The sequence below is a fragment of the Aspergillus puulaauensis genome, chromosome 3 (assembly GCF_016861865.1).
Source record: "Aspergillus puulaauensis MK2 DNA, chromosome 3, nearly complete sequence".
Lineage (NCBI taxonomy): Eukaryota > Fungi > Ascomycota > Eurotiomycetes > Eurotiales > Aspergillaceae > Aspergillus > Aspergillus puulaauensis.
The window spans coordinates 628623-648148 of NC_054859.1; the positions used below are offsets into that span (position 1 = coordinate 628623).

General features: G+C 50.2%; 6 protein-coding genes across 6 annotated transcripts; 3 read left to right on the plus strand and 3 right to left on the minus strand.

Annotated features, from left to right (window-relative positions):
* Positions 1-26: 26 nt before the first annotated feature.
* Positions 27-4889, minus strand: APUU_30273A (uncharacterized protein; the record flags this gene model as incomplete). Its single annotated transcript, XM_041701347.1, has 3 exons — positions 27-680; positions 732-3874; positions 3932-4889. The coding sequence occupies 3 exons, from the start codon at positions 4887-4889 to the stop codon at positions 27-29; spliced, it is 4755 nt and encodes a 1584-aa protein (XP_041554242.1).
* Positions 4890-5670: 781 nt separating this feature from the next.
* On the minus strand, positions 5671-7134 carry APUU_30274A (uncharacterized protein; the record flags this gene model as incomplete). The annotated part of the gene is made up of 1 exon (XM_041701348.1): positions 5671-7134. One exon carries the CDS (start codon positions 7132-7134, stop codon positions 5671-5673), a length of 1464 nt encoding a protein of 487 aa, XP_041554243.1.
* Positions 7135-7571: 437 nt separating this feature from the next.
* On the plus strand, positions 7572-9143 carry APUU_30275S (cytochrome P450; the record flags this gene model as incomplete). Its single annotated transcript, XM_041701349.1, has 1 exon — positions 7572-9143. One exon carries the CDS (start codon positions 7572-7574, stop codon positions 9141-9143), a length of 1572 nt encoding a protein of 523 aa, XP_041554244.1.
* Positions 9144-11196: 2053 nt separating this feature from the next.
* Positions 11197-13222, plus strand: APUU_30276S (uncharacterized protein; the record flags this gene model as incomplete). Its single annotated transcript, XM_041701350.1, has 7 exons — positions 11197-11227; positions 11281-11382; positions 11442-11535; positions 11603-11716; positions 11771-12154; positions 12206-12947; positions 13007-13222. The coding sequence occupies 7 exons, from the start codon at positions 11197-11199 to the stop codon at positions 13220-13222; spliced, it is 1683 nt and encodes a 560-aa protein (XP_041554245.1).
* A 317-nt stretch (positions 13223-13539) lies between these two features.
* On the plus strand, positions 13540-13941 carry APUU_30277S (uncharacterized protein; the record flags this gene model as incomplete). The annotated part of the gene is made up of 1 exon (XM_041701352.1): positions 13540-13941. The coding sequence occupies one exon, from the start codon at positions 13540-13542 to the stop codon at positions 13939-13941; it is 402 nt and encodes a 133-aa protein (XP_041554246.1).
* A 3324-nt stretch (positions 13942-17265) lies between these two features.
* fbx15 (F-box domain protein) lies at positions 17266-19275 on the minus strand (the record flags this gene model as incomplete). Its single annotated transcript, XM_041701353.1, has 2 exons — positions 17266-19068; positions 19126-19275. The coding sequence occupies 2 exons, from the start codon at positions 19273-19275 to the stop codon at positions 17266-17268; spliced, it is 1953 nt and encodes a 650-aa protein (XP_041554247.1).
* Between the last annotated feature and the right edge of the window lie 251 nt (positions 19276-19526).

Consider the following 19526-nt stretch of genomic DNA (forward strand, 5'->3'; position numbering starts at 1 on the left):
AGAAAGCACTCTTTGATATTACGCACTCAGTCACTCAGCGCCCCTCTCTTTCGAACCCAAATGCGTACAGTGCAATCGTCTCCGCTAGATGCGAACATGTCTGGGTTGCGTGGATTTGGTGTGACAGAGCTTATGCAGCCTGATTCATGTCCTTCCAAGATATCCACAAGGGCACCAGAACCCCGATCCCATACATATATACGGGGATCTTCACTACCACTTAGGACTAGACTCTGGTCTACGCCAAAGAAATTGCTTTTTACCACGAATCCGTTCTCACGGTTCCCCCGGAATTGACGGATAACCGTTCCCTGGTTGAAGTCAAGCAGCTGAACCCCACGACCACGAATCAGGTTGGCAAGCAAATAACGAGAACTAGGGTCCACTGTCAAGGACAACGGAGGAGCATCTACCGCGAACGAGAACTTCCGCGCCCTTGTTTTGATATCAATAACGTGCATTTCCCTGTTGTTAGAGACCAGTAAACGAGTACAGTCTGGTGTTATGCAGCAACAGGTTATATGTTCGCTGAAAGTGTTCCGCCACTCATATATGCACAGCCCAGTTGTGCTGAAGTGCCGGACAGAGTTGGAGGTTGAAATAATGATCTCTTGGTCGGTAACCCAAAGTAGCGAATTTGCCAGTTGTCTATCTCCAAATATATGTAGGCACTTGTAAAGCTTGGACACTGTTAGCGAGTCCACTCAGAGCTTCCAAGGTATAGAACCCACCTTTGTGTCCCAGATCCGAACGAGCCCATCGTGACCTGATGTCACTAATCTTGTATCATTGGGGCTGTATGCGAGACACCGGACGTATTTTACATGCCCACGCAGGCTGTGTATTATGCTAAAGGTCATGGTCTCGTAAACGATTAGACGGCCGCTACGGCCTGCTGTGCAGAGGTTGAGGCCATCATGAGAGAATTCCAAGACCCAGACTTCATCATCGTGGTCATCAAGAACTTGCGTCTGTATTAAAGAACCCAATTGGTACGCTGCGTCTTGTGCTGGCAGATCTTCTGCTATACTGGGGGTCTGGACAGTGGGTTGCATATCCCTAAGCGAAGATATACCTTGCCGTTGTATCCTGTTGTCCTCAGGAAATGCTGCTATTATTTCATCTTCGGTGATTTTTAACTGTCCATTTAGCTGCTGTAAAAGCAACATCATCACATCGGCATCAAACCAGCGGACAGTAATGTCGAGGACTCTTTTGTTCACGGTGCAACTCCAACCAGCATTGAGAAGGAGCATTATCAATCCTTTCCGATGCGTCCAGTTGTGTGATGAGATTGCCATCAGCAATCGCTCTGTAAGGACAACGTGCACCTTTTTTTTATACTCTAGAAGTAGCTGCACATGCTCAGTACTATACTTGTTGTAGATAGCAGCCTCCCAGATATCTTCTGTAAGATCAAACTGCTCAGGTGTGCGTTCAAGTAGCAAGGAAGGAAGTTTGGTTTCATGCTGATAGCACAGAGCAGCAATCAAGACATCCGGGGCCACGCAGTAATTGGAATCCAGACATTCATCCAGGAAGAATTTCGTCATTGCCAACCCCTGGACATGGTTGCCTGCTGCTGCTTTGAGCACCTCTTCTGTGATCAGAGTTTGAAGGCATTTTCCACTGAGAAGCTGCTGTAATTTCCTGCTCCTGACTGTACTTCTTGCTACTGCTTTGATTACAGCTTCAGTGACTGGAATTCGATTGCCTTGCCGGTCCAGGAGGAGTTCTATGATTTTCTCTCCACTTCTCTCGTTGTACATTGCATCCTTGACTACCTCTTCTGTAATCTGGATAAGACCTTCTCTGCGGTCTAAGAGCAGTGCCAGAATATCTTGGCCACTGTATGCATTTCGTGCGGCTGCTCTCAGCACTTCTTCTGTAAGCTGGACCTGATCTCCCTTTCGGTCTAGGAGATATTCCATAACTTCTCTTCCACTCCGCCTGTTGGCTGCTGCAGCCTTCACCACTTCTTCACTGACGTGTATTTGGCTTTCCCGTTGATCTAGGAGGAGTTCCATGATTTTCTTTCCACTCTGCCCATTATTTGCTGCACTCTGCAGCACCTCTTCATTGATCTCAGCGTGGTTTTCTTGTTGGCTCAGCAGGAGCTTCATCAGATCATACCCGCTTTCCTCGTTCCCTGCAGCAGCACTGATAACTCGCGTGGAAACTCGCAATCCAGCTTTTATACTGTTCAATACAGTGACCACGACATTGGTATGACCATTTCGGGCCGCTTCTTCTAGTGGTGTAACTCCAGTCACTGTTTGAAACTCTGCATCATGGTATGTTCTTTCGTGCTGATCCAGGTTTGTCTTGAACCCCCATAGAATCAACGGTATAATCCTCCACCTTGCTGCTGCATGGAATATGCCGAAGCCTTCCTCGATGGCATTAGATAAACCCACGGCCATGAAATCGTACCATGCCTGCCACGTCTCCCAAGCCCTTGAATCTGGCTCGAAAAATGATTCTTGCTGCGGATCTACCGCCCAAGCTGTATCGGCAAGCCCTGCATGTTCAGGCCAATACTTGACTGCGTATCCGAGAAACGAGGCTTTCTCATGGCTGGCAGTCTCAACACAGTCCAGGATATGGTCGATGCAGTGGTTTGCCATATCAGCATGAGCTTTTAGCTCCTCAATATCAAGCTTTTCCTTGACAAGAAAATCTTTCACTGACTTGTGTAGAAGCCGTACATACCCACCTTGAATAATAATCATCAAGCGGCATTGCTCAACCAGGTCCTTTGTGAATTGAAGACGGCTGTCTTCATCGTCGCCAGGATATAGTTGACAAAGACCTGCTAGCTCTCGCACAGTCAATGGCCGCCTCGTAAAAGCAACAAAATTCATCATGTTCTTCATGGCTTCCTTCTCGTCATCATCCTCCCCTATGTCGGCCAGAGCCGTGCTCAGTAGCTGCCCATACAAAGCGTGCAATCCCAGTGGCATTTCCCTAAGCATCTTAACAGCACGCTTAGATTGTGCTTTTGGTCGATCCAATTCACTGCAGGCAATTCCTACCCATAGAAATGTTCCTTCGGCTTTCTCTGCTAGGATTCTCGAGACATCTCTTCTCACTGAGTCTGGGTACTTTTTTCTCGCAGCCAGATCCTTAACCTTTGCTTCAATCATAACTCTGAGGTCATCCTCAACGGCTCTGTAGGAGGCGAGATCTTTGCTTCTGAAGTGAGACAGATATTCGCCGATCTCTGGATACGGACGACTAGTTATCAGAATATGGAGATGAGATGGTGGTGAGTCTGCCGTTTGCTGCTCTCCGAATGATTGATAAACCTGGCGAATAAAGTCTTGCTGCGAATCCGATTCGCATTCATCCAGAGCGTCAATGATACAGTATATCTCAACGGCGGAGTCCTTTCCCATCTCCATCAGGACACTCCATAATGCATCGAAAGAGCTATTCAAGTTCGTCTTTCCCTCGCTATGCTTTGGCAGGAACTTGGCCAAGTATGGGCGTTGCGTCACCAGATAATGGATTAGACCACGTAAAATTGAGACAGCCGTACGCTGTTTGTCGTTGCTAGAGTCGCAAAAGAAATAGGCCAGGACTTTGCTTCCGTTCGTAAAGGCTTGCTGTTTTGGGAGCTCCTCTGCCATTGTCATTGCCATTGTCGACTTTCCAGTTCCAGGGTTGCCATACAGCCACAGGACATTTGAACCTCCTTCGCCTTGGGGCTCTGACATTTGAAGCCAACTCATAAGCTCGTCGGTTTTCAGTATCCATTCGCATGTTCCAGCCACACGGCCCCCTTTTCGTCTTCGCAGTGCATTCTTATCATCTTCTGGGTTTGTGAGAAACAGGCTCTGTAAACATTCCTTTTCATCCGCAGTAAACCCATCTTCATCTTCGTTAGCACAGGGCCCTTTTCACTCTCCTTTTAGACCCAGTAACATACCTTTTTCTCGGTGTCTGTCCTTGTTCATAACAACTGGAACCGTGGATAGCAAAATCTTCGCATATGCAGCAGCAACCAAAGCTGCATACGGCTGCCATTCTTTATGCTTGTGAGAATCACAGTAGTCACAGATCCCCCGTATCACAAGAGATGGCAGCTCATCCATGATCCCAGCAGCCTCCATTTCAAAGCAAAGAACGTCCAGTTCCGCTGCAATAGAATCGCGCGTCTTGGCATCTTTCATAACCTGGTCCGCGGACGCAATTAGGCCGTAGTTGATATACGGCTCATCAGGCCTACTTCGTAAAGGACGATCAACCAGCTGGACCGAATCGCAAGCAACGCAGCCTACTTCAGGCTTTTCATGATAATACCCTGCCTTGAAGAGCATATCGGTTTGCGGTCGTGGAAATTGCTCCCTGATTCTAGGGTCCATCTGGGCCAGCGTATCCCGAATCCGCCTATTCCCCGCCATCTGTTCACCTTCCAGGTGTGCTATTGCCTTTAATAAGACTTGCGGGGGTTTGTTAAGTAAACTCGTACGCTGAAGCCTCCCTTCGCGAATCGTCTTGCCGTAGTCATACTGAATCACCCCAGATGAAGACCCAGTTGGTTTGCTCACAACCACATCGCCGAGTCGAATATCCGCTGCAGCCGCATGCGATCCCCGAGGAACCCCGCCTCCAATACCAACCATCAGCCCGAATTGAAGATTCGAGTAAGTTGACGCCATATGCGACACGGTCGTCGAGGCTGAAACCGTCCCGTAGACCCCTGCTGGTAGGCACACTAGTGCCACATTGTGCTCTTGGATAGTCCCAAGCGTGTACACGTTATGGTCGGTTTTGGGCTGGGGTAGGGGCTCGTGCGTCGAGTCTAGCATGGCCTTTGCTGCGGCCATTTCTATCGGGAGGGCGCATATCCAGGCGACCGTGTAGTCATCGTGTGTTAAACGCATTTTCGCGCTTGACAAGACACGACGTCCTCGTCCTAATGGTGGAGGTTTTGTAGGGAGATAAGAAGGTAAGGTGGAGGGAACGCGGGGCACGAGCTAGCGCTTATTTTGCATACGGTACTGAACGAGGCTGATTTAGTTAATATATTACAAGGTTATTTTCAGTCTCCCTAAAGAGACTATCTTCTCCGTTTAGAGTGTAAAGTCCCATGTCTTCTGAGATATGTATATATAAACATAACGGAGGCCAGCTCGATACTAACTTCCCTCAATCTACAACACTATTACCAGAGCACAAAAGACCTAATGGACTATTCGCTCCAGGGTTCTTGAATTCCGGCCGCTGTTTATTCATATCGGTCAATGAAATAGCTTCTCCACCGTATTCTTCAGTGAACAAGCTTTCCTATCCAGCTAGCGCGATCTCAACAACGAATACAGAGGGACAATGAACATAACTTATTCTCTGTACTTAGAGTATGGAATACCGGTAATGTGGTGTAATATGCTTTGTAGGCAGAGATATAAATAAAGGGAGTCCCCGTAATTATGGCCCACAGTTGGCCCATATAGCCCGGACTAGGAATAGTGCCTTGTAGATCTTACCATCCACGCATTGTCTTCGTATGTACCAAAACACCGGTCATACCATACAGGCACATTTAATTATATATCCAGGAGTCGTAACTAAGCATTCCTGAAATACCACATTTATAATTATACATAGCACCTTTCAGCCCGAGACCTGCTTCAGGCTTCTATATACTAACTCTATAAAGTCTATTTAATTTGAAACTGCCACCGCAAACTCCGGAACCTTTGCATCTGGATTCTCAAACACGGCCTCCCAATGCTCCTTTGTCCGTTCACAGAGCCGGACTTCAGAATCCCAGGATTCAAAAGCCGGTTGCATATCGCACACCACGGTCAGCGTCTCCTCCCAGAATGCCTTCTCGGCGTCCCATCCTAGCCGTTCCATTGCCTCTGGAGGATATGTCCAGAGTCGAGTAGGTTCCCCGTCGAAACCCGTTAACTTTTCACCCAGAAGTTCCTTCCCTGGGTTAAATTCTGGGTCTCCAGCATGAACGAAGAAGGCTCGGGGTGGGCTGGATACCGAAGGATCCTTGACTCTCCATTTCCCATGGTCCTGGATTGGATCGGCTTGGATATAACCAGCGTTAACTGCAGCGTCCGGATCCCAAGGGATAAGGTTTCCTATGTCCACTACTGTTTCACTAACCGCATAAAAGGTCTGGTTCAAGGCAGTTGCAGCATGGAGGAAGGTGTCTTTATCACCCGTACCTGGTGCATCCTGGCCAAGTAGTATGTAATAATAGTCCGGGCCGTAATAATTATAATAAGCCGCGAGAATCAGCGTGGAAAGGTGCGTTTCTTTTGAAACAAGCAGCATTCCAGCTTCTGTAGCTTGTCGAGCAGTAGAGAGAGGTTCAGCTTGTCTGGAGATGTCAAAGTATACCGGAGCGGCGGAATTAGCCCAAAAATCAGGCCACGTAACAAGTCCAGTAGACGTGAAAGGTTCAGAGTCGAGTATTATAGCTGGATCATAAAGAGCAACGCAGTCCGCGTCCAACCAGAGGAACCTTTCGAACGAGGAGAATAGCATGGCAAATGACTTGATCTGAAAGCCCTCTATCGCTTGCATACTCAGCAAATTTTCCTGGTCTGTAACTTCCTCTACCGCAAGAATATCTGAAAGCACCAGGCATTCTGCGCCCAGCCGGGGTAAAACAGTCTCGCATATTTCAGGCTCATACTCCGTCCGATCCTTCATAAACACCTCCACCGGCAGAGTTGATCCAGTCCGCCGCAGCAACAAGAGGGATACCAAAAAGGTAGGCAGATAGTCACCCCCCGCAGAGGACACTATGCCAGTTGTTCCGCGCACATAAGGACGATTGACCTTTAAATTACGGATAGCTTGCACAAAGCCATCATGCGCAGTTTGCATGGGCAGTTGAATCTCATCAACATTGGAGACGTAGTTTTCGCGAGGGGCCTCGTTTACAGCATCAAACCGTCGGGCGCCTGCGCTGTCATACAGGGCTGGTTGAGGACAGTCTGGCTTGAATTCCTCAAGCAGGGGATGAAGCTGCTGCCACAGCTGGGAACGCCGGTCGTCAAGCGAGATGACAGGTTGGCGCTCCCAATTCAAGTAAATATAAAAGAGGTTAAGTAGAAAGAGAGCAGCACAGAAGTACGTGATCGTTGTTCTTCGGGGAGCCAGCATTTTGTGCAGCTCCTGAGATGAGGGAAGAAGAAAGAAAGAAAGCAAATGGAGAATGGGGGCATGTAATGTCATATAATACTGGTATTATGGTAATATACAACTCCGTTCACAACCAAAACAGGGCGGGCGCTTATTCTTTGTAAGTGGGGCTGGTGGGTCCTCCCGGCAGCAGCCTCAATTTGATTGGGCTGACCTCGGCCCTAGCCGCCTGATGTCTGACAACATTTTGTATGGAGGCGTAAGCGCTGCACCAGCCCTGCCATAATCCAACATCCTGCAATCCAACTGCCAGCCATGAACCCGTAGGCTATCCGTGTAGTCCATACAGCTCTATCTTATGACCATATCCTGTGTATATCATAAAAACCGGGATTGTCAAGGTCTACATGGGCTTACATTCAATCACCTTCAATCTCACCTCGACAACCCCCGTCAAAATGGGATTTCTAATCTCCTCGGTCAGCATAGTTATCATCCTGACTCTAAGCATCACTATCACACTTCTGAGAAAATCCAGACCATCCAGGTTGCTACCCCCAGGTCCTCCTGGTAACCCGATACTGGGCCATCTCCGGCTCATCCCCAGGGACCATCCCGAACACGCCTTCACTCAATGGGGAAAACAGTACAAGTCAGACATCTTATACTTCAACATTCTATCCCGGCCGATAATCGTCCTCAACAGCATCGAAGCCGCCCACGACCTGCTCGACAAGCGAGGCGCCAACTACGCCGATCGCCCACGGTTTGCTGTCTTCGAAGAGATGGGCTGGGGCGTCACTCTTACCTTTCTGCGCTTGTCCCCTCGCTTCAAACTACACCGAAAACTCCTCCAGCAGTCATTCACCCCGTCCGCATGTAAACCATACCGCGCGCTCCAACAAGAAGAAGCCCGCCGCGCAATCAAATCCATAACGCAGAACCCAAACGACTGGGAAATGCGCCTGCGTCAATTCTCAACAGCGGTAGTCCTCCGCATCGGATTCGGAATCGACATTCAAGAGGAAAACGACCCGTACGTGAAAATGGCGCTCGACGTCGAAGAAGCAACAGGAAAAGGCGGCGTCCCTGGTGCCTCCATCGTCGACTTCTTCCCTATCCTTCGATACCTGCCTAGCTGTGCGGGGCGGGTGTGGGACGCCTTACAGCCCCTTGCTCATGCGCGCGATACAAGACCGTCTATCCAGGCTTTACACGATACACCGTGGGATGCAACCGAGCCATCCATCAGGGCAGGGAATGCAACGCAGCCATCCTTCATGCGTACCCACCTGGGTCGATATCTCGATAACGAACAGGAAGGAAAATCCAATGAAGACGTAACAATCGCCGATTTAAAAGGCGCCGCAGGCGCAATATCCATCGCCGGCGGGAATACAACCTGGTCTACTATAATCGTATGCATTCTGAATTTAATGCGGTACCCGGCTGTGCAGGACAAAGCCAGGGCGGAGATTGAACGGGTGGTCGGTCTCGACTCGAACGGGGATATATTGCGTCTTCCGGACTTCGAGGATAGACCGGCTATGAAGTACCTCGAATATGTGATCCAGGAGGCAACGCGGTGGGCGCCGCTTTCTCCTGTTGGCATCCCGCACGCGTCTCTTAATGAGGATTATTACAGGGGGTATTACATTCCTGGGGGAGCGACTGTTTTTGCAAATACTTGGGCTATGTCTCGTGATGAGCGGCATTACTCGTCTCCTGATGAGCTTAATCCAGATAGGTATATCCCGCTAGAAGAGGGAGGGAAGGGCGAGCCACCTCCTGAAGGTCCGTTTGGGTTTGGGAGGAGGGTGTGTCCTGGGCAGCATCTTGCCCTGGCTGGGGTTTATATTGCGGTTGCGACGCTGCTGGCGACTATGGATATGAAGTGTCCTGTCATTGAGAGGGGGGGTGTGATTATGCCCAAGGTATCCTTTTCAAATGGGCTGAGTGGTGTGCCTGATAGTTTTCGGTGTATTATGGCTGTGAGGTCAGAACGGGCGAGACAGTTATTACAATCTTAGTTCTTCTATATGTAACTATATATAAGATTTTCTACAATTGATGCGCCTTGACTTTGAATGGTCATTGTAATTAGTTGAAGGAGAAGAGAAGAAGCAGTAAACGTCTAGTTACAGATTCAATTACAAAAGCTTGAGCACGATGATATAGAGATGATATAATAAACAGGATAGGTATACTAGATATGGCAGGCCGTCCACCCGCAGCATATCTAACAGCCACATTTCAACATACCATTGTCCGCTTGCTTATCATCTGGAAAACATTCTGTATATTTCTCACAGCCACCATAGTAACCGGCCTGGAGGTTTGCCTGAGCATAATGCTCATTAACTATTTGTGATTTGTCATAAGACCAGCACCAGGTAGCCACGCCATCGTCGCAGGCACGCCAGCACCGTCTATTGGCCCAGTTGTAGCCGGCACGTTCGGTCAAAAAAGAGCATGTTCCCTCACGTTTGTTAAGGGGGTTGGAATCAGCTGCCGCGGAGCTGGCCGGAGAGCTGGCGATAAGGGATGCCTGCGAAAGGGCAAAGAGGATACCGATAGAAAACTTCATATTTGCTGTATATAATGAGCATAAGATACTGGAATGGTTATAGATTGTCTTACTGCTCTGGTAAATCACGTTCAGGCCAAGTAGCAAAACTGCAAAAAGCACACCACGAAGGGGTCTTTACTCCGGAGATAGAGAAAGGAAGGATAGGGTGGTCAACAAAAGCTACCCTAGCTGGACACCTGATTTCTTTTATACTAGTTGTAGTCCAATTTCTGCCAACTTTCTCGAGGCATCCGGTAATATCAACCCGGGCTGTTGATCTGTTGACCCCTGATGGTCCCGTGTGTAAGCCACTTTTCTTGTACCTCTCACTTCCCCCCTGAATATACGGCCCCGAATATACAATACGACAATCCAGGGGCTCTTACAGGCACGCCGATCCACCTGTCTGCATGCCAGGGCATACTCCGTGTCTGGGGCTCTGGGGCTCTGGGCCCAGGGCCGGATATGGACATGACTCGTGAGTCTTTAGGGTCATTCCACCGGGCGTCAGCCTCATTGATGATCGACATATGGGTGTATAGCAAAATGCAAGGACAGCCAATGCAGGAACAGCGTTAAACATGCTGCCAGTTGCCAAGACTCGTATATTCTGGGGTTTCGTTTGATCTACGCTCGTATATTTGACTGACATCTCCAGGGGCCACCGGACTGGCTTGATATGTTTAATCTATACTCGTATATTTGGCTGACATCTGCAGGGGTCCAGGTTGATCTGCGGGCTGCGGAATATTCGTTAAGTAATGCAGGTGTTTTCAGCCCTACTTGTCTACTCTCTTGCCTTATAATGTAGCCAGGGGATTTTACAAGACACTCTGACTCAAGATTTTGGGGTTTCATTTAATCTACACTCGTATATTTCACTGACATCTGCAGGGGTCTAGGTTGATCCGCGGGCTACAGATTTATTATTACCTAAGTAGCGCGAGCGTTTTTGGCCCTACTTGCCTGCTCTATTGCCCTACGATGTGGTCAAGGGGTTTTGTTATCTGTTCCGTGGATGTCGGCGGTGGTGCAACCCTCCCTTGGGCAATGTGCTGGGTTTGATCACCTACCCTAACGCCTCCTGCAGGAGTGAAGACATTGATCCCCTCCGGCCTATGGAGTATGTTCATGAATCATGAATCATATGTGCATTGGGGGCCGTTACTGCGAGTGCCAGATTGGGAGTGGTACCCCGTAAGCCACTGTGGGCCATAGCCCACTGGAGCGTCTTGATTGGCAGTGAGGCCCAACCCAGGGACATCTTAATCTTATCAGCCTCCTGTATACATGGACGAGGACAATACCATGCTGTTGGTAGAGTTGCCGCTTGGTTTTGTATTATTACGGTGATTTCGCAGTGAGGCTACTCCCACACTGCCTGCTGTTGTGTATAAAGAGCGATTCATGGCCCCTGGGCTGGAGGTAAACCAATCCCAACTTTGTACTATCCTTCATTGACATCCTTTCGCTCTTTAATCTCTTCCATTCTTTTATTTCTTTTCGTTGACAGCATGCGCCTTGCTCTTTGGGCGCCAGCCCTAGGTGAGTTCTTCCTGTCGTTGTTAACGACTGTCACTGACACTGCTCTATAACAGCTGCTGTTGCTGCTGGTGACCCCAGCATTTTCTGGAGCTCTACTACCGCGGTTGCAACTGCGACCAGTGTTTCCACGGCCACGCCCACCCAAGACCTCGCGCGTACGTATCTGGGATAATACTCGTTGTTGCGGCCATAAGAACTAACCGCATGACCGCAGCCGAGCAAGGATCGTTGGAATTCCTCTGCGATGTAAATGGCCGGTCAATTGAAAACTGGAACAAATACAACATGGGCGGCTTTATAAACTCATAGTGGGTATCCCCGCTGGGAGTTCTTGCATTGCATAGTGTAGCTAACGCAGTTGGTGGAACCCTACAGCTCATCGATGTGGTGCAGTGACACGACAAAGTGCCCCTATGGGGAATGGACAGGGTCCTGGCCCATGATCTTTTCAACTCTGATGGAAGACACGGGATCCTGGACTTGCACGGTGTATGTGCGAGCCGATATCTATAACTAAACTTCCTAGCTGACAGCTTGCTACAGAGATGCGTGCGACGCCTCGGTGAAGCGGAGTGACGCAGATTGTACGGACAACAAAGAGGCCAAAGTGCAATTTGCGCTGTACGCTGTTCAAAATTTCCGCGACTGGATGGAGTCCTTGATCGATGCAATCGATCAATCGTGGTCTCATTATAACAGTATTCAGACCCACCTTGTCAGCACATTCACCACACATGATGTCGACAACAGTAATGATGTGGCGGATGGGCTCTCGATCAGCTCTGGAGTTATGGGAATCGTCGGTGCTCTTGCAGGCCCCTTTGGACCTGCTGGGAAAAAGATATCAGAGATGGCTAGCATTGGGAGTGACGCGCTGGCACTGGCGGGTGACATAGCAGGCCTTGACACACCTAACCCGGCCGAGGTGTAAGCATACCCTGGATGGCTGGGCCTTCAATGCTGATACTATATATACAGGCTTCAAGAGGAACTAGACACGAATGGCAACATGAGTGTCATGATGGACGAAGCCTTCGGGAGAGCCAAATCGTATTATACGGACCTGCTTGGCCACGTCATCGAGGACTACCCTACCAGCAACAGTGGAGGGAGTGACGGCGAGCGTTACACTTCCGACCCCAGGGGTGCTCCGGCTGTATTGTACAGCGGAATGTACGCAGTACACGCCGATTACAGAGAAAAAGAGAAGGCCCTGAACCTTGCTAGAACACTTACAGACACTATAGCTGTTAACTATCTCTGGGGCACCGAACAGGTCTATATTGCAAAGCTAACCGAGCCAGTTGGAGGTTATAGTCCATGTGAGGCGTACCACGAATTCGAGGACCTTTGGGGAGCGTGTGACGAAGAAAGCTCGACGCTTTACCTCTATGTCCCGTGGGGGAATGTGATGAAGACTGACAAATGGACCCCGGTCCCTGGTATTGAGACAGTCGCAGGGTGGGGATATGATGCGGACTCGGATGATGGCGATTTCAACACCACTGTTCATCTTGACTTATTCAAAATGGCCAAAGCTGCGGAATACAACCAGCAGACGAATGGATACGGCAAGTCTGGGACTGTCGAGGGCATGTTGGCATCCATGCAGCCTACAGACGCGGACCTTGAAAATGTCATGATGGTCAACCTTCCAGTCTGCTATCTCGACAACATCGTCGACCACTACTACAATATGGACTCAAAAAACACGCTTGAGGTATGGTTTCTTTCCATGTAATCTTGCCTTGTACACGCATGCTGACCGTTCCTCTGAAGACCGGTGTCAAGGCAGCACTCAACCGTGGCTGTGGGGCAATTCCTAGGAATGTCAGGGACTGGCCGTATGAATATGTCTTGAGTGATAGCGACGCATCTCAATACTACAACCAGAATCCATACAAAGATGACGCCAAGGACTCTATCAGATTATATGAGTCGGGCTATGTGGAATACCCTAGGGTCGATGATGACTGGATGTTGGTCTGGGATTAGCTGCCCCTCGAATGGGGTGTCTGGACATGCTCCAGTCGAGTGAAGCGGTGGAATCCGTGGAAACACCCTAACATGGCCCTGGACTAGGGTTGAAACCAATCATACGCTATGTTTCTTATACAGTTCTTGATTTATAATATAGTACATTCACCTTCTGCTTCCATTGGAATACTTACCTGGTGTCAAGTGGTATCAGTTGGCGTTATTCTATACAATAACCCTGGCAGTGTCTGTCCCGAGAACGGCATTCGCTAGCTGGGCATTTTTCAACTTCGAGGCCAATAAAGAAAACCCTCTGCAGACCAGTATCAGCCCAGATGAACGCCCTGCCCATCGTGAGTCCTCAAAGCCTCCCTCAAGAGCCGCACCACCATCCTCAGCGCCCTCTTCATCTTCACCTCCCAAGGCGCCGAAGTGTCTGTCTCAGGCTGCGTGGTCTCCTTTCTAATAGCCCACCGCTCCAGCTCGCCTCCAAAATCGGCTACGTCAGCGCCGGCGTCTGGGCAGGCATCACCATCGGTCGATTCCTGCTCGTCTACCCCTCCCACCGCATTGGCGAGAAAATCGCCGTCACCATAATGACCCTCGGCGCCATCGCCTTGCAAATCCTAGCCTGGCTAATCCCCAATTTAATCGGCGAAGTTGTGGCAGTCGCAATCCTGGGCGTGTTTCTAGGTACCCTGCGCAATGGCAATATTCGCAAGACTGCTACCGCGTAAGATCCAATCGTCGAGCCTTAGCTTCATCAGTGTGCTTGGGAGTAGCGGTGGGCGCAGTATTCCCGTTTATGATGGGACTTCTGGCGCAGAGTGCGCGGGTTGGACTTGGGATGTATAGGGTTATGGCTGCGATATGGGTTTGCTGCCGAGGGTCGTTAAGAGGAGGGGGTAGTGCTGAGATTGATGTTGGTGATGCTGTATGTGGAAGTAGTCTGTCTGTAAACCCGTTAATGGAAGGCGTGGCCTTGGTTGTTCTTTCCTGATATAATGGAATATCGCAAGGAAAGTGCAGCCCGATCTGGGATTCGGTTTATAAGGAAGCCACGACCAGGACTGACTTGGCTGCTCTTTCCTTGGAGAGGGGAGCTTGTATTGGGAAGGTATGATGGAGTTCATGCAATAAAAGAAGAAGGTGCGGCCGCTTTTAGGGCAGGATGAGTCGATGGTTATTCCGTTGATAACTAAACATAAGCCTGTAAAGTCCACAGGCTCTATACCATCTCTGACTCGTTGAGTCTGAGTACGTTGGATATGTTTGTGCAGGAATGCAGCCTCCAGACCGAAAGCCAGAGCTCTGTGTTGGCTCGTCTAGTCGAGATCTCCCTCATAATCATCGGCTTCTGTAACCGGACCGACAACAGTCTCGTCTCCTACTGCCTTCCTAACAGTAAGCTTACCACACTGAATGGCCCGGGAAGGTGCCACTGAGCCCGGTGACTCTTTCCTCCTACGGTGTGGTTTTGCAAGGAAGGTGGAGACGTATAGAAGGAAGGTACGATGGAAAACCTATGTCCTATAAATGGCAAGCATGGCCAGTTCAAAATCTAGTCGTATCGGGCAGATACGACTAGCAAGGCACCCATCGTTCCTTCCTTGGATTATAGAGAACCTTCAAGGAAGGTGCGTGTGGGGATGAAGAAGGCGCAATGGGGAAACGGTTCTATGAGGAAAGACTGACCCTCCAAAGGGTTATACGAGGCAGGTACGACTGGAAAGGCCGTGGTCGTTCCTCCCTTGGGCTATGCATCATGTATGGTCTCGAGAGGAAGTCGCAATTTGGATGGAGCTGGGTCGTGGTTACTCGGTGTGGAACGTTTTGATGTGATGGATATGAAGTATACGAAGTATACATTGCGTGAGGGCATCGGATCGTCGAAGGCTGGCACTATCTTCTACAGTAAGTATATCAGAAAGCAGTTGATTTGTATTCGTCACTTGGAGGCTTATCTATGATGATTAGGTGATTCCTGTCAAGGCTGTTAATAGCTGGAGCTGCTCAATGCTGTAATGCATCTCAGTCCAAAGGCATTGTGACAAAAGCTGCTCAGAATGTGCAAAGACTTTGACTCTCTGACAGATCGCCGGGTTTTCAAAAAGTGAGCCATCGGAATTTTAGGTCAGATATGTCGGTCCCAAGTCAGAGATTACGAACCTTTCTTCATTGAGAAATGGGAGGGTGAGACGGGGACTTGATTCGCTTGAAAAAAGTTCCCTTCACCATCCAGACTTATTAGATGGCAAATCGGTAGATTTTCGGTTCTTCCATCCAGGCCTTCACCCTGCTAGAAGTGCATAATACTGATAAATAATAGGCGCCTCGAGTGCAGGCACCTCTCTAACCAGCCTCACTTATCCACCCTTGTCAGCCGCAAATAAAAGGGCTGTTTGCCGTTTCAACTTTCAAACCCCGCTCCAAGACGGTACAGGCCACAAAGTTTCAAAGGGCAGAAAAAAGCTGATCAAGGAATTGACTCCCGAGAAGGAGACTATCCTTTCTCTCAGGAAGATCTGCAGCGGCAGGAAGAGAGCCCCCGCCAATCCCGATGACTGCACTGGTGAGGCTGTTCGGGGGCTATCACAGATATCAAGCGGTGAAGAAACCGATCAGGAATGGTTAACGACAATCTGAAGGGATCTCCCTGGATGGTGAAAGGCGGGAATATGTGCGTTTTGGCCAATCAGGGCGCAGTGAGTGATGGCTTCACCTCATGAGGGAAATCAAATGCGACCTCTCAAGTGAGTCAAGTCAAGTTACTGCAGTCTTGGCCTGGCTATCCTCCCAAAACGACATGCTAGATGGATCCTTCGGTCAATCCCAGTCCGTCCAGACAAGGTTGGGGCCTGATATTGCGTGCTCGGGGTTGGGACCTCTTTGCGTTATGCTCGTATCTGAGTGTACAGTGTGGGAGAACAAAGTGGGGGACCAAGGATCATTCCAATCACTTGCGGAGAAGTGGCTCGTGTTCGAAACTCTTGATGGTTCTTAAGGTTCTGGAAGGAGGCCAGGTCGAACTCTTGGTGCGCTTCCACGCACTAGCTTGACTATTTCCCTCTGCTGAGAGAGAGATGGCCGTGATTACTACCGGTACCGTATGACATGACTCAGATCGCCCCACACAGTGTTGCTTTGAAGCTTCAGCTCCAGGCCGACGCCCGCTGGAGAGAGACGGGGTCTGTTGGCGTTGTGAGGTGGTCTTGTGGCGTAAGGGGTGCAAATGCTGATGATGACATGGCTTTAGACATCCATGCGATATTCTTGAGCGGGGAGAAAAAGGAGGTAGGTCTGTGCAGAGGAATCACTATTCCTGCCCGGGCGTTGGCGTTTTGTTGCCACGCTGAAGATCAACGACACTGTGTGCGGGTACGGTGGCGTGGCTGAAGGGGAATGAAATGCCGCCAAGTTACGGATAGATCTCTCAAGTTGGCCCTGCTACAGCATTGGTGCATGAAGTACTGACGCAGAGAGAACAAGAAGGCATGCAACGGCAATAATCCTCGTAATCGTGAGGACACGAGCTTCGTCGTCCAAGGATGACTGCCCGATGTGGGCCCCGACAGCGACATGGATTTGTCCCAAAGCAGTGTAGTAACTATCTGAACCAGTCACAGGCGAGAAAAAAGGCCGCATCGTCAGTTGAAGAGACACTTCCTTGGCCTAGGCAGTTGGGCTAGTGGCCGAGGCTTGACGAAAGAGGCTGAGTGGGATCCTGTTTCACGCACTCGTCCAATCTTAATTGCGAGGGCACGAGAGAGCGAGTAAGACGACAGTCATGCTTGGTAAAGGGGTTGGTTTGTTTGCTTCAAGGCTCAAGCTGCTTCGGCTTCAACTCCGGTCGATTCTTCTGCACCGAGGACTATCACGCGTTTCGCGGTTTCATTGTATCATGGACGTAGCATTCGATGTCTGCATATTATTTAGTTAAGATTACTCCATCATAGGCTATCCACTACTCCACAATACTGCTGTTGCCTGCAGTGGCTGTGCATAGTGTGCCAGACTGCCTCCGCCTCCTGACCTCAACCGCCAACCCCTTCGCCCGAGAGTCATCGAAACCAGAAGCCACGGTCGATGGCGAGGTACATTGCCGGCTCTTCTCGGACAGTTGGCACGTTTTTGTTGGCTTGTTTCCCTGCAACTGTTGTCTGCATGGCTGACCGATCCTGGCCAACGTCACCGGCGTGAGGCCGTTCAATGCCAACCGGCGCGTCAGTCTTCGCTGGGGCGCCAAGATGTCTGCCGAAATTCAAACGCTTCAGCCCTGGCAGCCGCAGCGATGGGTCAAAGTTGATGAGGATAAGCGCCTGGTCGCCAGGCTCCAGGCCATCCCGGTTCACTGAGTACACAATGGATCTATCGTCTGCCAGGGCTTGAACTTGCCCGGTTCGCTTGGAGGGGCAGAGTAAGTTATTTAATTCTTCGGGAGCGTCATCGGGGGGCCAGAGGTGGACGCCTCGGGTTGCGAAACGCTCCTCGCTGTTCTCTACTAAACGCCCGTCTGCTTCGCTAAGCTCAGGTTTGAACAGAAACCCCGGCTTCACCTGGATGCCTTCCTCGTCGATGGGACACTTGCGCTTCCTCGATACGACGCGTATTCGCATTCGATCACGGGGTACAAGCTCGCCACTTCGCGCCTTTGGGAGCGGGTCATTCACGAGATCAAAATAGCTGGATGCGGAGATATTGTATGTGCGGAACTTGGTTTTGGCCAGGATGAAGTCACGTCGGGGCTGTGGTTCTGCGCCTTCCTCGTACTCGGAGTGATAGTGTCTGCGGAGTCGCTTTCTTGGTCGCTCATAATTGGGTTTGCAGTTCTCGTCCAGGGTCTTAGCGAGCGGCTCGTCAGGTATAGATGTCAGATAGTAGTCAGAGGGCGGTTGTTGTTTGTCAACGTCGGCGGGCGCCGGCAGCTGCTGGACGTAGTACGTTCGACAGTTTTCACTCCCACCGTAACGCCACTCCCTGCGGCACTCGAGAATCATTGGCTGTCCAGTTTCTTCGTCCTCTCTGAGTGAGAGGTCGGACCAAGTGTCATTGATCGGGCCCTCTCGGTGCTGTCGGCGCCAGGTGCGGTGGGTCTTGACACCGTCCTTGTGCATTGTGAGCTTGGGATCCAAGCAGATCCAAACGTAATACGAGGTCCAATCGACCTCCTCCTCCTCGAAATCAACCAGGGTCGAGATGGCGTACAGGTGGTTCTGGTAGACTTCAAAGCACACAGTTTGCCCAATCTCATTGCCGGCGAATTTATCCAACACAACCATATTTTCACTCTGTAGTTTTCCATCTCTCAGATCCACGCAGTTGACCTCCCATTGAGTGTATCCATTAACTCCAAGCGCAGAATGTGTCCCGTAGTAAAGATACCTGCTGTTGTGTCGAATAAACAACCGTTGCGTTGATTGAATCGACCTCCGGCATCTCAAACGGGGACTTTTCCCTGGCAACTGGCGCCGCATGTCCAGCGCCAAAATGTAAGCTTCAGCCCTGTCGTCCATCTCTACCAGGAATGCAACGATCCAGTCGCTGAAGTTCATGAGTGAGACCTGCGTCATCCCATTGTCGGGGTTGTAGCCGGGGATTAGACGGCGCAGAACATTAGGAAGGTTCATAACTTGCTCAACGCGGCTGGCACCACGCACGTCCAGAGCACGGATTTCATCATTGTAGATGTAACACAGCGAGCCCCCCGAGTAGAGGAAGGAGCTTCCATAGCCCAGGACAGACGCCGAGTAAGGCTCAGCGGTTGCAAGGGACTCCTTGATGTCGTACAGATGGCCGATGGCTTTGCGGTAGCCAGCCTTGGCGTTATTGGCTTCTCTTCCTTCCTTTGTATGGGAAAGTGTGCTCTGCGGTGATTCGAGTCAGTGTTCGCCTCGAAAGATGAAGGGGACTGGGGCGCGCACCCTGACGGTGTTGCGGGCAATTGAATCGCCTCTGGTCAAGGCATTGATGGCGCGGTTGACTTGGCTGAGGTGGATGTAATCATGGCAATCGAGAGTCGAGGCCACCTGGTAAAACACATCGTATGGGATGGAATCCAGGTTCTTTGTCATTTTCTCCTATAGGCAGAAGAGTGGACAGGACGCCGGGGAACTCGAGGGACTAGAGGACAAACGAACCGATGCAGCGAACTGATCTTCGACATCTGATCTCAAAGCTAGAAAATTGACGAGGAACACCGAAGCCCAGCAATTAGTGCTGACTGGAAGATGGTGAAGTGTTTCGGCGGGTAACACCCTTGTTGTGGAGTGAAGACATTGAGCCTGAGCAGCGATCGATTTATGAGGGCGAAATGAGGCTCAAC